The sequence below is a fragment of the Sceloporus occidentalis genome, unplaced genomic scaffold (genome assembly GCF_023333645.1).
Source record: "Sceloporus occidentalis isolate IW3139 unplaced genomic scaffold, rSceOcc1.0.p SCAF_29, whole genome shotgun sequence".
NCBI lineage: Eukaryota > Metazoa > Chordata > Lepidosauria > Squamata > Phrynosomatidae > Sceloporus > Sceloporus occidentalis.
In genome coordinates, this window is record NW_028317009.1 from 10,208,519 (window position 1) to 10,222,226 (window position 13,708).

The window sequence follows — 13,708 nt, forward strand, 5'->3', positions numbered from 1 at the left end:
AACGCTTTCTTCTGTAATGGGGGGGGGGGTCCCTTTAACTCCGGGTATTAAAATCTCCCCCGTAAATTTGAGTACTTTACAAATATATATTTATTATGTTTTTCCTTTTAAATTGTTTTTTCCTCTTTATATTACTTTAAATATTAAATTTATTATATACTCTTTTATAATATCAGACTTTTCGACCGTTCAATCTACGCCTGTTAGGTGAATTGCTGCAGTATGATAAACAATAGAAAGGTTGGGTTTAAATCCTGATTCATTTATAAAAGACTAAAGAAAGAGCCCCTAAGCGCATGCTCTGACCCAGACCTTACCCTGTACACGCTAACGCCGACAGCAAACTTTTTCCATGGGAGTTTCCCTCGAAATGCTTAAGTAGGATTAAATTCATAAAAACCTCTCCCTCGTGGCATTGTCTGCAGCGGTAATTACGTTACGAGTTACCGGGTCCTCGCGTGTTCCTTAATATTTATCGGGGTAGAGAATCTTATTACACGGCGTGCATTTTTCCTTTTCATTGAAGACGTTGATAAATCTTTTCGGGGGGGGGGGGGGTTCACAGTGAGATTGAAAGATCACCCCCAGCGTTTGATTAAATCGTAATTAAAAATATTTCACAATGCGATCATTTGTTGTTTTTTGCAGAATTATTATTTAGTTGGTTTTTTTTTTCCTGTTGCACGCGAGGGACGTAAATAAAAGCGTTCCGGTGCAGCGGTATCTATCTCGCTAATGAAACCGTCCGTCATCACCCAGGTAGAGGAACGGATGTGTAACTCATCACATCGGAGTCAGAAGGTTAATGGAGGTGTTCACCTACACGACCAATCAGCAGCCATGAAAAATCCCCTCTCTCCGTTATCTGTGTTAATTACCCTCCGGGAAGATAAAAGGGTCTATTAGGACACGGCAAAGATGTGTAATGAGTCTCACGTGAGCCCGTTCATCAAAGAACATTCATTGAAGTGTCCCAACCAGCAGCGACAAACCTGCGCGATATGGATGACCTCGGCAGAAGTTAGCAGGGTAAGCCTGTCGCTATCGCCATGTGCTTCGCGTGTACCGGTCACGGATAGTCGCGCCGGTGGCTAATAGACTTACCCTGCGGCACACGATGGGTATCCAGCTCTTCCTTACAGTTTGGCCCCTGTGAAACTGAGGCTGGAACCTAATGTATCGGTAATGGTAGACCAACCAACACGGAGACGGGCAGCCGCCAAGTCCCCGATGGTCAGCCGCCAAGTCCCCGATGATACCGCCAAGTCCCCGACGGGCAGCCGCCAAGTCCCCGACGGGCTTCTTCCTCCCGTTAGGCTGCAGATATAATACAGAGATAAACGCAGCCCATTATATTTCTCATCTCTCTGGGACAATAACTTGGTGAATCAGTAACAGAATGAAGACTATTAGATGGCTTAGCATGATATGGAATCCCCCCCCCCATAGATGGTATAATAAAGGGATTACAGGATAACTATTTATTGACACATTAAAAATAATTGAGCGACCCCCCCCCCCCCCCCCAATACAGAACCCAGACTGCTTACGTGATCGCGGTGAAAACGTCGCCTTTCCAAGACATCTCTTCATTTCATAACCCTTGCGATTGAAATATATTTGGTGGGACTCTGCCGTTACCGGTGAGCCGGGAACTCAGAGATCCGTCACCTAAATAGAACGTACGAGTGAGATTCCAACCCACAAGTACAGAATACCATGCGCATGGCGGGTCTTTTGATCCTATTTTTTTTTCTTGTTAGCATGCACAAATATGATATCGATGCCCTTCTGTATCGGTTTAATATGCAAGACGCAGCGAGTGTGAGAGGGTATATGATATCATACAAAATACATACAGGGTTAATACCACGTGCCGCCCGCTCAAAGAACCATTAAACATCCATTCACAGCTTTATACGATGTTATTCACTATTCTCAGGCGTTGTGCTATCATTCTATAGAAGGACTCGCTCCCCCTTTTTAAAAGGCACAGCTGGAGTTTGTGATTCGCGGAGACTCTGCTCGTCTGCCTATGGATTGAAACGATCTTGTGACCTGTAGAAAGAAACTGCAGGGGGTTTGGTTACCGTACGGTACTGGGTAATAGAGAGTTAATGAGATGAACCCCAATACCAGACAGCAAGCCCCAAAATTACTCCGAGTACTGGAGGATCTTTAAATCCAAAAGGCTCGGGGTACACGAAGTCATAAGCCAGACAGGACACAGGTTTAAAAAACACATCGCTGTCTCGGAGACAGCATCTTTATTTAAAAGAAGACACGTATAGCAGCATCGTACAACATTTAAAATATAAAAAAAATGGCATCATGTAAACCACTTACATTAAAAAGGAGCTTGCACACACACAGCGGCCCCAGCGGGGCCGGTCATTCATTCACAGCAGCATATTCTCTGTAGCAGCGTTCAGACAACTCGCCCCCTAGACGTTTAGGGACCCCGTTCTGTTTAATAAAAGCGTCACCCACGTGCAGTTAGAAGGTTGTCGAGGACAGCAGGGTTTTGTTTTGTGTTTTTTTTAATTTGGCAGCTTTCAGGATTCCAGGCACTTAGGGAGTCCGAGCAGACACTCCACGTCAGTCCGGGACACTCGATTTCTGTTTCTTGTCACTCTGCGGAGGAGTGAGAAGACCGCTGGGCACGGGCGATGTCCTGTTCTGCTCCTCCAGTAGCGCCTTGTTCACCTGAGCCTTTTCCTGAAAGAGAAGAACGCCTTTTACTAAACCGCGCATATTCAGGAACCAAAAAGATGCCGATTAGTCAGATGCCGGGTGGACAGGGACCCCGATTAAACTTCTGCACCCACCCTGCCCTTTGGACGATAACCTGCAGCCATGTTCTAGGGCTGGTGGCGCCACTAAAATTTTACAGGCCTTCTTTTGGCACGTGCAGCAGAAGAGCGCGCATGCGCGTCATATTCATACCAGCCGCTGCAGAGAGTCCGTGTGAGTCTGTATATTGTGCGTGTCTTCAATGTCAACTCCCTTGAAGAACTTCAGCTTTGATTTCCCAGTCTCCTTCACAGCCTTTGCAAAAGGTACCACCCAGTTAATGCAGCCCTCCAGATCGCTCCACGAATAGCCTGCAATACAAAGCCGCCTCGTCACGCATGCACAGGAGCCAACACGCATCAGACACCCAACGGGAAGCTACCATGAGTGCAGCTCTAGGACTACAATGCTCAGGATCTTCAGAAGCGACTTTATACTAGAATTAAAGAGTCACAAACCTGAAACCTTCTCCACCAGCTCCACGCAGGAGAAGTGATATAAAGCCCCCGCCGCGAGCACTCTGTAAGGGTATTCCAAGCAGCCGACGTCCAACACGCAGACGTCCAACAGCTGAGGAGACAGAGAGAGGGGAGTCAGATCTCCAAGAAGTACAGGTCGCCATCACGCCGGGGAAGGCGCTCGATAAACCCACCTCGGCTATCTGGATATACAGTTCCTGCGGATACTGCGGGAGAAGGAACTGCTGGAGCTCCCTCTGGTACGCAACCTGCATGTACACGTTAAGCCAAGACACGATAGTCATTGGACTCAAACACCAGTCAAGGCCCTGGAAGAGATCAGATCGGAAGAGTTAAGAAAGCTCAGGGTGTGCTGGGAGTAGGCGTTCAGTGGAGCTCGGCAGCGCATGGCAGAGGCTGCGGTCCTTACGCTCGCCACCTTCACATCAAGGACGAGTCAGACAAGGCTGACCGAGAAGGCCCGGCTTTGTCTCTAAATAAAGAGAACTCAGTATTTTATGGAGGTTCTTAAAGCCACCTGAAGCGAGACAGTACCGGGCATTAATATCACCACGACCAGGGCCTTCATTACCTTCATTATCAGCAGCTCCACGCTCAGGATCTCGTCTTCCGTACAGGCGCCGTCCGTGATGAAAGCGAACTGGTGCAGCTTCGGAGGATAGATTTCCTGTGAAGGCCACAGAGAAGTTATGAAGGAGCGCGGTCAGCCGACGTCGCAGCCGGCCTCCCAGCATCGGCCCTTCCACGGTTCCTCCACCAAACGAACGGCTAAAACGGGGAAATAAGCACCGGCGGACTCCACACGCACCTCGAGTTTGGCGGCCACGAAGAGGCAGGTGATGCCGATAAGCTGCAGTCTGCTTTTTACGATGTTCTCCTGCGATGCCATGAAACGGTCAAAGAAATCCTGGGCCAAGTAGAAGGTCTCTCGGTGGAGTTTGTAGACTTCACACACCTGGAAGGAGAGAGACGCAGTGACAGCCACGTGGAGACGGCCGTAGATACCGCGAGACAGACACAGGACAGGCTGCAGCACTATATGCTTCCAACGAAGCCATCAGGAACGCGTTCCCGACTCGCCCATCAACTCCCCGTTTTAAGGGTGGAAGCTGCAGCCAACTCACCTCCGTGAGCCAGTCCAGGAGGACGGCCCTCATGCTTGGCTGTAACTGAGGGTGTTTCTCAAACAAGTTCTTGTCCCGTGTATAGGTGCGGTCCTTGTTCAGCATGTTCCTCCACACATCGTCGTGGTTGGCCCAGCTACAGAAAGGGGAGGAAAAACACATGGCATTTGGTTCTGCTCTTTACAGGAGACAGCCTACCGCTGGAGTATTTCACAGAGCGTCAGGAAAAGCCCAGCTTGACGCAGAGACATTTCCACCCCACGAAATAAAAGAAACCCTACGCCATGTGACTCTTAAGCCTCACGGGCAGAGGGGGCGCTAGGAGCCAATACGGAGCAGTCTCTCTGCAGAGACCCCTCAGAGCTGTTCCAAAGTGACAAAGGCAAGTACCCCAGCTGTGGCAGCGGAGACGCCCGGACCGGGCTGAAGCGGAGGGAGCGATAATGCGGCAGCACCGATGGATCCGGCACATAGTCGTCTTTCTCGGGGGTGGGAGGCACGAGGTACGGGTTCCTGCAGACCCCGGAGTTACTCGGACTCTACAAAACATAACAGCGATAGATTATCCAATGCGGAATAGCACGTACGCGCATGTGCTACACGCCACGCCTGCGCACCGTCCCCCCGACATTTAAAGAATTCCATCGGAACGGCCGATATTCCGTTACATGCGGAAAACCCGGCACCCCGGATCAGACGTATTCAGAAACACGCAAGCAAGCAGCACACGGACGAATGCAGCAAAGTAACACGTCTAACACGCTACGAACAAGACAGATCTTTAAACGCTTGGACTAAAGTTCCGGAATGTGCCGAGACACGCTGAACGCAGCGATTACCGGTACCAAGCGGGGGGGGGGTACCGGCAGGATCGTTACCTGGTGGTCGCACTGCTTTTTCCGGGTCATTTCCGGCCACTCGGGCGTCTCGTCGGGATCCGGCAGAAACTAGAGAGAGAAGACGGTGTGAGTGCGAGGCTGCGGCGGGGCTCGGCTCCGCACACGGCCCCTTTGTATCCACTTACAATGGCCACATCTGCCTTTCTCTTTCTGGAGCGGAGCGCGGGGCGCGCTGCAGCCTGGCCCTTTGTGCCGCCGTCGGAGCTGCTGCTGGAATCACGGGGGAAACGGGCGAGAATTCAGAGTTCAAAAGGAAAGAGAAAGTTTGTTTTTTTTGCCATAGTTTGCCGCATGGCCTGGCGGCCCCCACGGCTCCGGCACCTACCTCCTTACAGGCATCGTGGAGACTTCCCGGGGGCAAACGCTGGGCTCTGGGGCTGAAATTCACAATACAGCCAGTGAGTTGAGACCACTTACATCTGCGATACAGGGGTACATGCCCCCATAAGGGCTTCAGTGCTGGGGAGGAATAGGGGTGCTGGGAGCCCCCACAATACACAGCTGGCCCTTAAGCAGTGGGAGAAGGACCCCCTGTGCAGAGCTGCAGCTGCTCCCCCACTAAGCAAGGCTGCGAAATGGCTGCAGCTTCATGCAGGGGGGGAGGGCAGGGAGGGCTTTCCATCCCCCATGCGAAAAGGAACAGGCTCTATACAAAAGGAAAATACCCCCACGGTAATGCCCCGGCTTGCTGCTCCTCAGAGAGGGAGCCTTTTAACCCCTGGACGCCTGCAACGCAGTGTGGCCTGGCCAGGCCTTACAAAGGAAAGTTGAACAGAGAAAGGGTTACGTTCCCTACTCCAACCAGCACCCCAGATGGGGGCAGGTGGCTTCACTTACAGGGGTTACCCTCCCAAAGACTGCAGGGGACTCCACTAACCGGGGGAACCCAGCTCCAGTGGTGCGGGGAGGGGGATCCCCCCAACCGGGGTAACCCTGCTCCAGGTACCCACAGCCCAGTAAAGGGGGTCCTTACCTGCAGTGCAGGGGTGCGGACAGGGGGTCCTCTGATAATCCGCTGGGGTTACCGGTGCAGTGTTTTGGGGTACAGGAAGGAGGTGTCCGGTATTAATAAAAGGGGGTAAATGGTACACAGGAGGCAATAAAAACGCGAGAAGCAGGTGTGCAGGCTGGGGCTCTGCCGGGCAGGGGGTTGCTGGCAGGCCGGTCCCGGCTGCTGGGGGCCCGGGTGGGAAAGCGCCTCTATTCCAGATTAGACGAGACCCCCAAACTAACAGCACAACTCCGGACTGAGACTGCGGCCGACCCGGCGCCCGCCTGCCCGGCTATAAACTCTGCCCGCCGGGAAACCGGGCCACGGGGCGGGGCCATGAGCGCACAGGGGCGGGGCTTATTCAGCCGGAAGCGTGTAGATCTCCATGTTGCTCACTGTATGGAAGTCAACAAACCGGTGAGGGGTGAGTTGGGGGGCTGTGCGCATGGTTGGGAGCTATTACCCCCTCTGATGTAATATACCACACAGGGCACGCCATGGCAGCACACTATGAGGGTTACTATAAAGGGCATCCAGCTTCACAAAGCAACATGTCACACTTTGCCCCCAAGCAGCTTGTCTGTGCCCTCAAACAGCCTGTGCCAACTTTGCCCTTCCAACCACTTGCTTGTTCCGTTTCTGCCCCTAAACACTTATTCATTCATTCATTTACTCAGGGGTAGCAGGAACCTTGGCTGGAAAACTGTTTCTTAGCACAGTGCGCGAGCTCGGCACCCGTAACACATCAGTGCGGCCCCAGTACTGCTCGGCCGCCCCATCGGGAGCCCCCTCAGCGATATATATATTTTTATATATATATATATGAATGTATGAGTATACGCGGTGCTCTGGTATGATATAGAGGAGGCAGTGACACCGATGCCCCCGATTCACTGGCTCATCCTGCGTCACACGCCCGCAACACCAATACTGCATTTGGCTCATTGCTGAACTCAGCCGTCAGCTTAACGTGTGCCGGCCCTGAGTGACCTGTCCCCTGGGGCCCTTCTGCGTTGGCACGCAGCAGTGGCGCCCATGCCTGCGCGGTGCAGTAAGGAGGAGACACCCTTATATTCTGTTCATAGACTCTTTATAGTACCCCTAGAGCTCTCGGGCGCCCGCAAAGCAGCAAATGCGTCTCTTAAGCAAAGCCTCCTGGATGAGATGCTGATGATAGTTTTAGGGTGAAGTTCACCGGGTGGGTCGATTACATTATTACACGCCTGCAAGTCACGAGGAAGCGGCATTTATGTTCTTTATAATGAAAACATATTTGCTTTTGTTTGTTTTTTTTTTGTGTTTTTTTAGACCATGAGTTTTCTGCAGCTCTTCGGGAGGCTGCGGTCTGTTGTTATCGGGATGGTGCACGTGAAAGCGCTACCAGGTAGGGGTTTCTCATTTAGATCGGATTACGAAGCAAGGCCGTTCCTCACGTAACCTCGCTTTTTGCTTACGTAGGCACTCCGGGCTGCAGGTTACCGCTGGCGCAGATCCTGGAAGAAGCTTGCAGAGAAGCTGAGATTTATAAGAAAGCTGGGATTGTAAGGTTTAAGTCGCTTTCTTCCTCTATCCTGTTTAGCGTATCATATATATATATATATATATATATATATATATATAATGTATATAGGTATTATGAGACAAGAAGGGACCATTTTCCATGTTGGGCAGTACTAGAGTTCATAAAGTGATAAAAAAATAGCCCTTAAGGTCATCATGATAATTGTTTTATTGATGCTCCCAGGATGGTCTCATAGTGGAGAACATGCATGACATCCCGTATACCTTGCACGTCGGACCAGAGATCACCGCAGCAATGGCCACCATTTGTAGTGCGGTGAGACAGGAGTGTCCTCGCCTGCCACTCGGGGTACAGATCCTTTCGTGCGCCAACAAAGAAGCTCTTGCAGTTGCCCAAGCAGCAGGTATGTTCTCTATGCTTCTGTTTTGGAAACTTATTTTTACTGAATTGATCCAAGTCATTCCCAGTAGCCCCCCCCCCTATGATTAGTAAGGGTCTCTCTCCTGCTACCTTGAAAGTCCATGTTGGATTGCTAAGCGCCGTCCAGAACGAACAAATTGCTCTTCACCCCTCGATCATGCGTTTCATAAACCCTTCGTCTTTTCTTGGATCCTGACCTTAGTCCTATCCCGCCTAACTGAATCTCCTTTTGAGCCTGAGGAGGATGATTTGATGCTAACCTTGAAGATGGCTCTGTTAGTGGCTCGTACAGAGATCCAGACACTCACTACATTACAGCCGTATCTTTGAAGCTCTTTAAAGGCAGAGTAGTTCTGCGTGCTCCTCCAGAGTGCTTCTCCAAGGTGTTTCCACCTTCAGCAGGACATTGTTCTGTCGATTTTCTGCCCCAGACCTAAGAATGACAAAGAGCATCAGCTTCACCGTCTGGACGTCTACAATCGTCCCAAGATCTGTCTGGAGAGAACCGCTCCTCGGAGACATTCGTCTTACCTGTTTGTCTTGTTTGCTGGAGCTGGAAGGGACTTGCTCTTCCCAGGAATTTGGAAGCACGTTGGTACGCTGGCGGTTTTAGAGACCTGCAGAGGTCGTCGGGATGGAACCTCCCCAGGACTTAGAGTGCTTTCCACTCGTGCTGTCTCGACAGGGGCGGCTAGGGTCTCCACGGACCAGATGTGCAGAGTGCAGTCTAGAAGAGTGCGCTCACCTTTGTGAAACATTATTGTCTGGAGTCCTCTTCCGTAGTTCAGAAGAAGAGCGTTTGAGACTTTATGATAACCCAGCGGGTGATGTATTTGGCACAAGGGAGGAAGTATTATTGGAGAGATCTGTGCCGGTGGTTACAGCCGTCACAGCCTGGAGGTGAGGGTCTCAAGTGACAGCTGCCATGGGTCACTAAGGTAGGACAGATTCCAGAGCAGCTGCTCCTTTTGTCCCACCTTAAAGACTGGGAGAGTCCAGAGAAAATACTAAACTTTGGGCTTCAGTCTCTGTGCTGCGTCTTTCCATTTGACCGACGCGTTTACGTGAACGCTGTTTGTGTTCATTCTGTTTGGAGTGGGTTTGATATTTGAAGCTTTGGGTTCGCTCTGCAGGGCTGGATTTCATCCGGGCGGAAGGTTTCGTGTTCTCGCATGTTGCTGATGAAGGCATTGTAAACGCCTGTGCCGGAGACCTGCTGCGTTACCGCAAGTTCATCGGCGCTGAGCGCGTTCAGATCTTTGCGGATATTAAGAAGAAGCACAGGCAGGTGGTGATTCCGGGGGTCTGCCCCCCAGTACCGAAGCCATGTTGTTTACCATAGAAATCTTCCTGTAGCTGTCTGTTACGTAGCCCAGAGGTGACTTTCATTATTTTGCTTCCTCCGTCAGTTCCCATTCTCTGACAGCAGATCTCTCGGTGTCTGAAACTGCAAAGGCTGCCGAATTCTTCCTTGCCGATGGTGTGATATTAACCGGCGTTGCTACCGGACAGGAGGCAGATCCAGCGGATCTCAAAGGTAAACTCTTTAGGTCCGACGCGTTTAGTTCTAAACATTATCAGTGCGTGGAAACCAAAGCAAACCTAGGCTGTGATCTAATTGCACTAAACCTCTGCCATGTTATTGTCGGGGATAATGTAAAAAGTGTATGTGGAGCAATCGCTTCATCCCATTCATTTTTTCTGTCCTGTCCTAGAGGTTCGACGTTCTGTGAAGATACCCGTCCTTGTCGGATCTGGAGTGACCCTGGACAACGTGGAGCAGTACATTGACGCCAACGCCTTAATAATTGCTTCCCATTTCAAAAAAGACGGTTATTGGAAGAATGATGTCATTTCCGACAAAATCCTATCCTTTATGGATAAAGTCCGTAAGCTGCGGATGTAATGAGTGCAACCTGACTAATCACAGGGGGACATGTCACCCCGTTCCCCAGTGACACCCCAGGTACCTGCCTCTCATTCATAACAGACAATGAATTTTGATTTTGGGGAGGTACTGACACACCGGATTATATGACACACAAATGATCATGGGCCTTATGTTCGAGTTGCAGCTAAGTTGGAGTGCTGTTCCAGCTTTTTTGCAATTTGAAGAATGATTGTAAGCTTGCGAGCCGGGCTCTCTCCACCTAATGTATCGGTTTGTCTTAGTCTGTCCGTTCTCGTCTTGTCGGACCCATTTGAATTTATGGATTGTATTAAGCGCTGCGTAAACTGTTGGTGCTACATAAATAAAGGATAATAATAATAATAATGGTGGCTGGATATAACGAAGCGGCGGGTGTAATGCCGTACTCTGTCACTAGGTGGCATAGCAGCTTCTGTTGAGTTTATTTGAGTTGAAAATTGCCGGATTTTGCCGTCGGGGATATTCAGGTCGCTTGTCGAGCCGGCCGCTAGCCCACCAGTTACTGTATTTAGTCAGTAAACGCTCTGCTGTGCAGCTCTTGTGTCTCCGGTGGGTTTTGAAGATTTTAAGGGGAGTTGGTGAGACCTAAATCTCTAAATTCAACCCAAAATCTGCTTCACCTGCTGCCCGTGACGGAGGTGCGTTTTAACTCTTAAAAGGTAACGTATAGATACATATGGATGGGGTCCTGTATCCCCGCAGTGGGGGGGAAGTGGGTAGCTTTCTGCTAGAATTTCGTTACATGTCGGGTGGGTTTAGATTCAGTTGTTTGCTATTGGGGGAAAAATGGCTGTCCAGATCCAGGGTGTGAGGGCCACAGGTAACACATGCTGACACGGCGTCACTGGAACATACCGGGGTTTGGCACATGTGACCCGAGGTCTGTCTAGCTGGTTTTCACTCAACAGCAAAAGCAAACGGAAAGCGGATTTTCACTTCCAAAGGTTTTGTTTCACTGTACAATAGCTCAGCAGGTTCTCCTTATCGCGCATCAAACTGCAGGCCCTTTAAACTATGCGTAAGATGGTGTGCGCATGTCTAACCTCTTGGGGACCGCCTGGCAAGGGTATCAGATGATTGACATGACTGTGGCTGCAAGGGGGTTTAACAAAGAGTGCCATGTCTTCAGGGCAGGGGTCTGCTTCCCAGTGATTATTGGGAAATAACATCTTTATTTATTATATGGGGGGGAGGGGTGATAATGGGTATGGTGTATCACTGCTCTCTTATTTATTATACAGGGTGGGGGTGATAATGGGTATGGGGTATCACTGCTCCTTTCTTTATTATACAGGAGGGGTGATAATGGGTATGGGGTATCACTGCTCTCTTATTTATTATACAGGGTGGGGGTGATAATGGGTATGGTGTATCACTGCTCCTTTCTTTATTATACAGGAGGGGTGATAATGGGTATGGGGTATCACTGCTCGTTTGTTTATTATACAGGGTGGGGGTGATAATGGGTATGGGGTATCACTGCTCGTTTGTGTATTTATTATACAGGAGGGGGGGGGGTTGAGTGTGAGTACCGAGTATCACTGGAGTGACCGGCTGTGTTTCTAAACGATCGGCGTGACCCGGTCACGTGAAGTAAGGGTTGCAGCTGATTGGTGGATACATGTAAGCTAACGGGAGATCCTTCGCTGTCTGATTGGGGGGGTAACGAGCTCACTGTCACACGGAGACTCCCCGCCATCATCGGGTAAAGTTAAATGGTAACTTGGGCTTCTTCTGGAGGAAATGGCGTCATAATTTCTGTACCAATAGCAGCCGGCCACACCTCCTTGTCTCAGCAGCCAGTAGGAAGACGCCCGGATGAAGTCACTGTCAGTCTTGTGGAGGTGACAGCTGGGAGCCGGCGTCACGCTGTGAGTACTGGGAGTCTGCGCATCGGGGGGTGTAGTTTAGTGAAGTTCTGGCTAAGCAGGTGTTCTTCTGTCCCACCTGTGTGCAGGCAGGTCCTTTACACCTCCTCCTGGGGTTAGCAGCACTCTGGTCATAGACGATCATTCAGCCAAAAAGTTTCTCTTATTCAAGATAAAACCTTTAATAGAGATGAATACAGAGGTACAGATCACATTAACCCCGTGTGACCTACTTCACGTGACCGACTGCACGCCTGTGAGGCACCGGACAAGCCGTGTGACTTATAGCCCCAAAGCAGTGAATTACCCCTGGACCTCGTGTCCCCGACAGCCAGCAGCCCCCTAATTACCACAAATTCCGCTAAATCTTATCTTCAGCCGCTCCGCTGCGGATTTAGTGATCGGACCACGAAGAGAGTTTATTGGCCACTAACTATTTCTTCCTGGGACTGTTTGCCAATCACAGGAAAGATTACATTGCAGCCGGTTATCTGATCCGTGTTCAAAGGTCTCTCTGTGATCTCATCAGCCTTGTGTAGACGAAACCCTCGCTCTTTCACTTGCTGAAATTATTCGGTTGTGGTCTTTTTTCCTCCCCAGCTGGCAAAATGCCGTTTAACGTGGAGGATATATTGCGCCTGCTGTGCCATGTGTCCGACCAGCAAAAGATGAGAGCCGCTGTGAAGCATTCGGCCAGAGGAGCTCTGGTCGCCGGCGCTGGCGCCTTCCTGGGTGGATTGATGGGCGGCCCTCCTGGACTTGCCGTAGGTAATAATTACAGCAAACTTTTCTAACTACAACTCCTTTCGTGAGGGATGATGGGAGTTCTAGTCGTTTAACTACCCTGCTTACTTCCTCAGCCGGAAGCCGATGGGTAATGTGACGACTCCCAGTATCCTCAGCTGCTTGAGAATCACGACTTTCGGTTCCACGGCAGCTGGGAAGCTTCTTGTTAGTTTTCGGTGCGGAGTCTGCATTCAGCCGCAATAAATAAGGATTCCAGAGGAACTGTACTGTGCTACACCATATGACGGCGCTTTCTGTACTTTATCAGATATAAAGGAGTGTATATATATATATAGTATAGTATAGTATAGTATAGTATATAGCTGCCGGGTATACGAGTCGCGCTACATTGTTACGTTGATGTAAAGTTGTATTTAACCGACACGTGATACAGTAACGCTGACTTGTGTGTCGCAGGCGGTGCGGTCGGAGGATTAGTCGGGGCCTGGATGACCAGCGGGCAGTTCAAGCCCATTCCCCAGATCATAATGGAGCTTCCTCCGGTGCAGCAGAAGACGCTCTGCGACAGCGTCTACGCCATCATCCGGAATCTGGACTGGACGGACGCCACTCACCTCATCATGCTGGTCGGCGGCAACGCCGCTCTGCAGCAGAAGGTGGCCGCGGCGCTCATCAGCTTCGTGACCCAGGAGCTGCAAGCGGAGATCCAGTACGGAGATTAGACCCGTTCCCGGGACTCGGCAGCCTCTGACGGGGACTGTGGGGAAGTCTCAGGAGAACCTGCAGAGGTGGTATTTAACTTCAGCCCAAATCATATAAAATTGCTTACCGTGAATACTTTGTGGCCTTAATCGTGTACACGATGTGTGAAAGCCGCTCGGTCCTGGTCGCTGCAGAGGCGGTATACCCGTTATAAACGGATGGAACTCCATTAT

At 50.5% G+C, this 13,708-nt stretch overlaps 3 protein-coding genes across 3 annotated transcripts; 2 read left to right on the plus strand and 1 right to left on the minus strand.

Moving 5' to 3' along the window:
* Window positions 1–2,598: 2,598 nt before the first annotated feature.
* Window positions 2,599–5,634, minus strand: LOC149299314 (G1/S-specific cyclin-E3-like). The gene is made up of 11 exons (XM_089486336.1): window positions 5,621–5,634; window positions 5,421–5,505; window positions 5,275–5,343; window positions 4,787–4,935; window positions 4,397–4,532; window positions 4,081–4,227; window positions 3,844–3,939; window positions 3,446–3,580; window positions 3,252–3,363; window positions 2,947–3,104; window positions 2,599–2,718 (listed from the first exon to the last, which is right to left on the minus strand). The coding sequence occupies exons 1-11, from the start codon at window positions 5,632–5,634 to the stop codon at window positions 2,599–2,601; spliced, it is 1,221 nt and encodes a 406-aa protein (XP_089342462.1).
* Window positions 5,635–7,597: 1,963 nt separating this feature from the next.
* On the plus strand, window positions 7,598–10,134 carry LOC149299315 (uncharacterized protein F13E9.13, mitochondrial-like). Its single transcript, XM_089486560.1, has 6 exons — window positions 7,598–7,670; window positions 7,745–7,827; window positions 8,031–8,211; window positions 9,362–9,512; window positions 9,638–9,765; window positions 9,944–10,134. Exons 1-6 carry the CDS (start codon window positions 7,598–7,600, stop codon window positions 10,132–10,134), a joined length of 807 nt encoding a protein of 268 aa, XP_089342686.1.
* A 2,500-nt stretch (window positions 10,135–12,634) lies between these two features.
* Window positions 12,635–13,495, plus strand: LOC149299316 (protein C19orf12 homolog). Its single transcript, XM_089486499.1, has 2 exons — window positions 12,635–12,794; window positions 13,230–13,495. The coding sequence occupies exons 1-2, from the start codon at window positions 12,635–12,637 to the stop codon at window positions 13,493–13,495; spliced, it is 426 nt and encodes a 141-aa protein (XP_089342625.1).
* The last annotated feature ends 213 nt before the right edge of the window (window positions 13,496–13,708 follow it).

Bases quoted from the DNA above. Each gene is read 5' to 3' on its own strand.
- LOC149299316 (XM_089486499.1), top strand. From the start codon at position 12,635: ATGCCGTTTAACGTGGAGGATATATTGCGCCTGCTGTGCCATGTGTCC. The intron at 12,795-13,229 runs GTAATAATTACA...TGTGTGTCGCAG, and splicing joins CCCTCCTGGACTTGCCGTAG to GCGGTGCGGTCGGAGGATTA.
- LOC149299315 (XM_089486560.1), top strand. From the start codon at position 7,598: ATGAGTTTTCTGCAGCTCTTCGGGAGGCTGCGGTCTGTTGTTATCGGG. The intron at 8,212-9,361 runs GTATGTTCTCTA...TTCGCTCTGCAG, and splicing joins TGCAGTTGCCCAAGCAGCAG to GGCTGGATTTCATCCGGGCG. The intron at 9,766-9,943 runs GTAAACTCTTTA...GTCCTGTCCTAG, and splicing joins AGATCCAGCGGATCTCAAAG to AGGTTCGACGTTCTGTGAAG.
- LOC149299314 (XM_089486336.1), bottom strand. The intron at 4,533-4,786 runs GTACTTGCCTTT...CCCTTTCTGTAG, and splicing joins TCTCCGCTGCCACAGCTGGG to CTGGGCCAACCACGACGATG. The intron at 2,719-2,946 runs GTATGAATATGA...CTTCTCTTTCAG, and splicing joins CGGACTCTCTGCAGCGGCTG to GAAAAGGCTCAGGTGAACAA.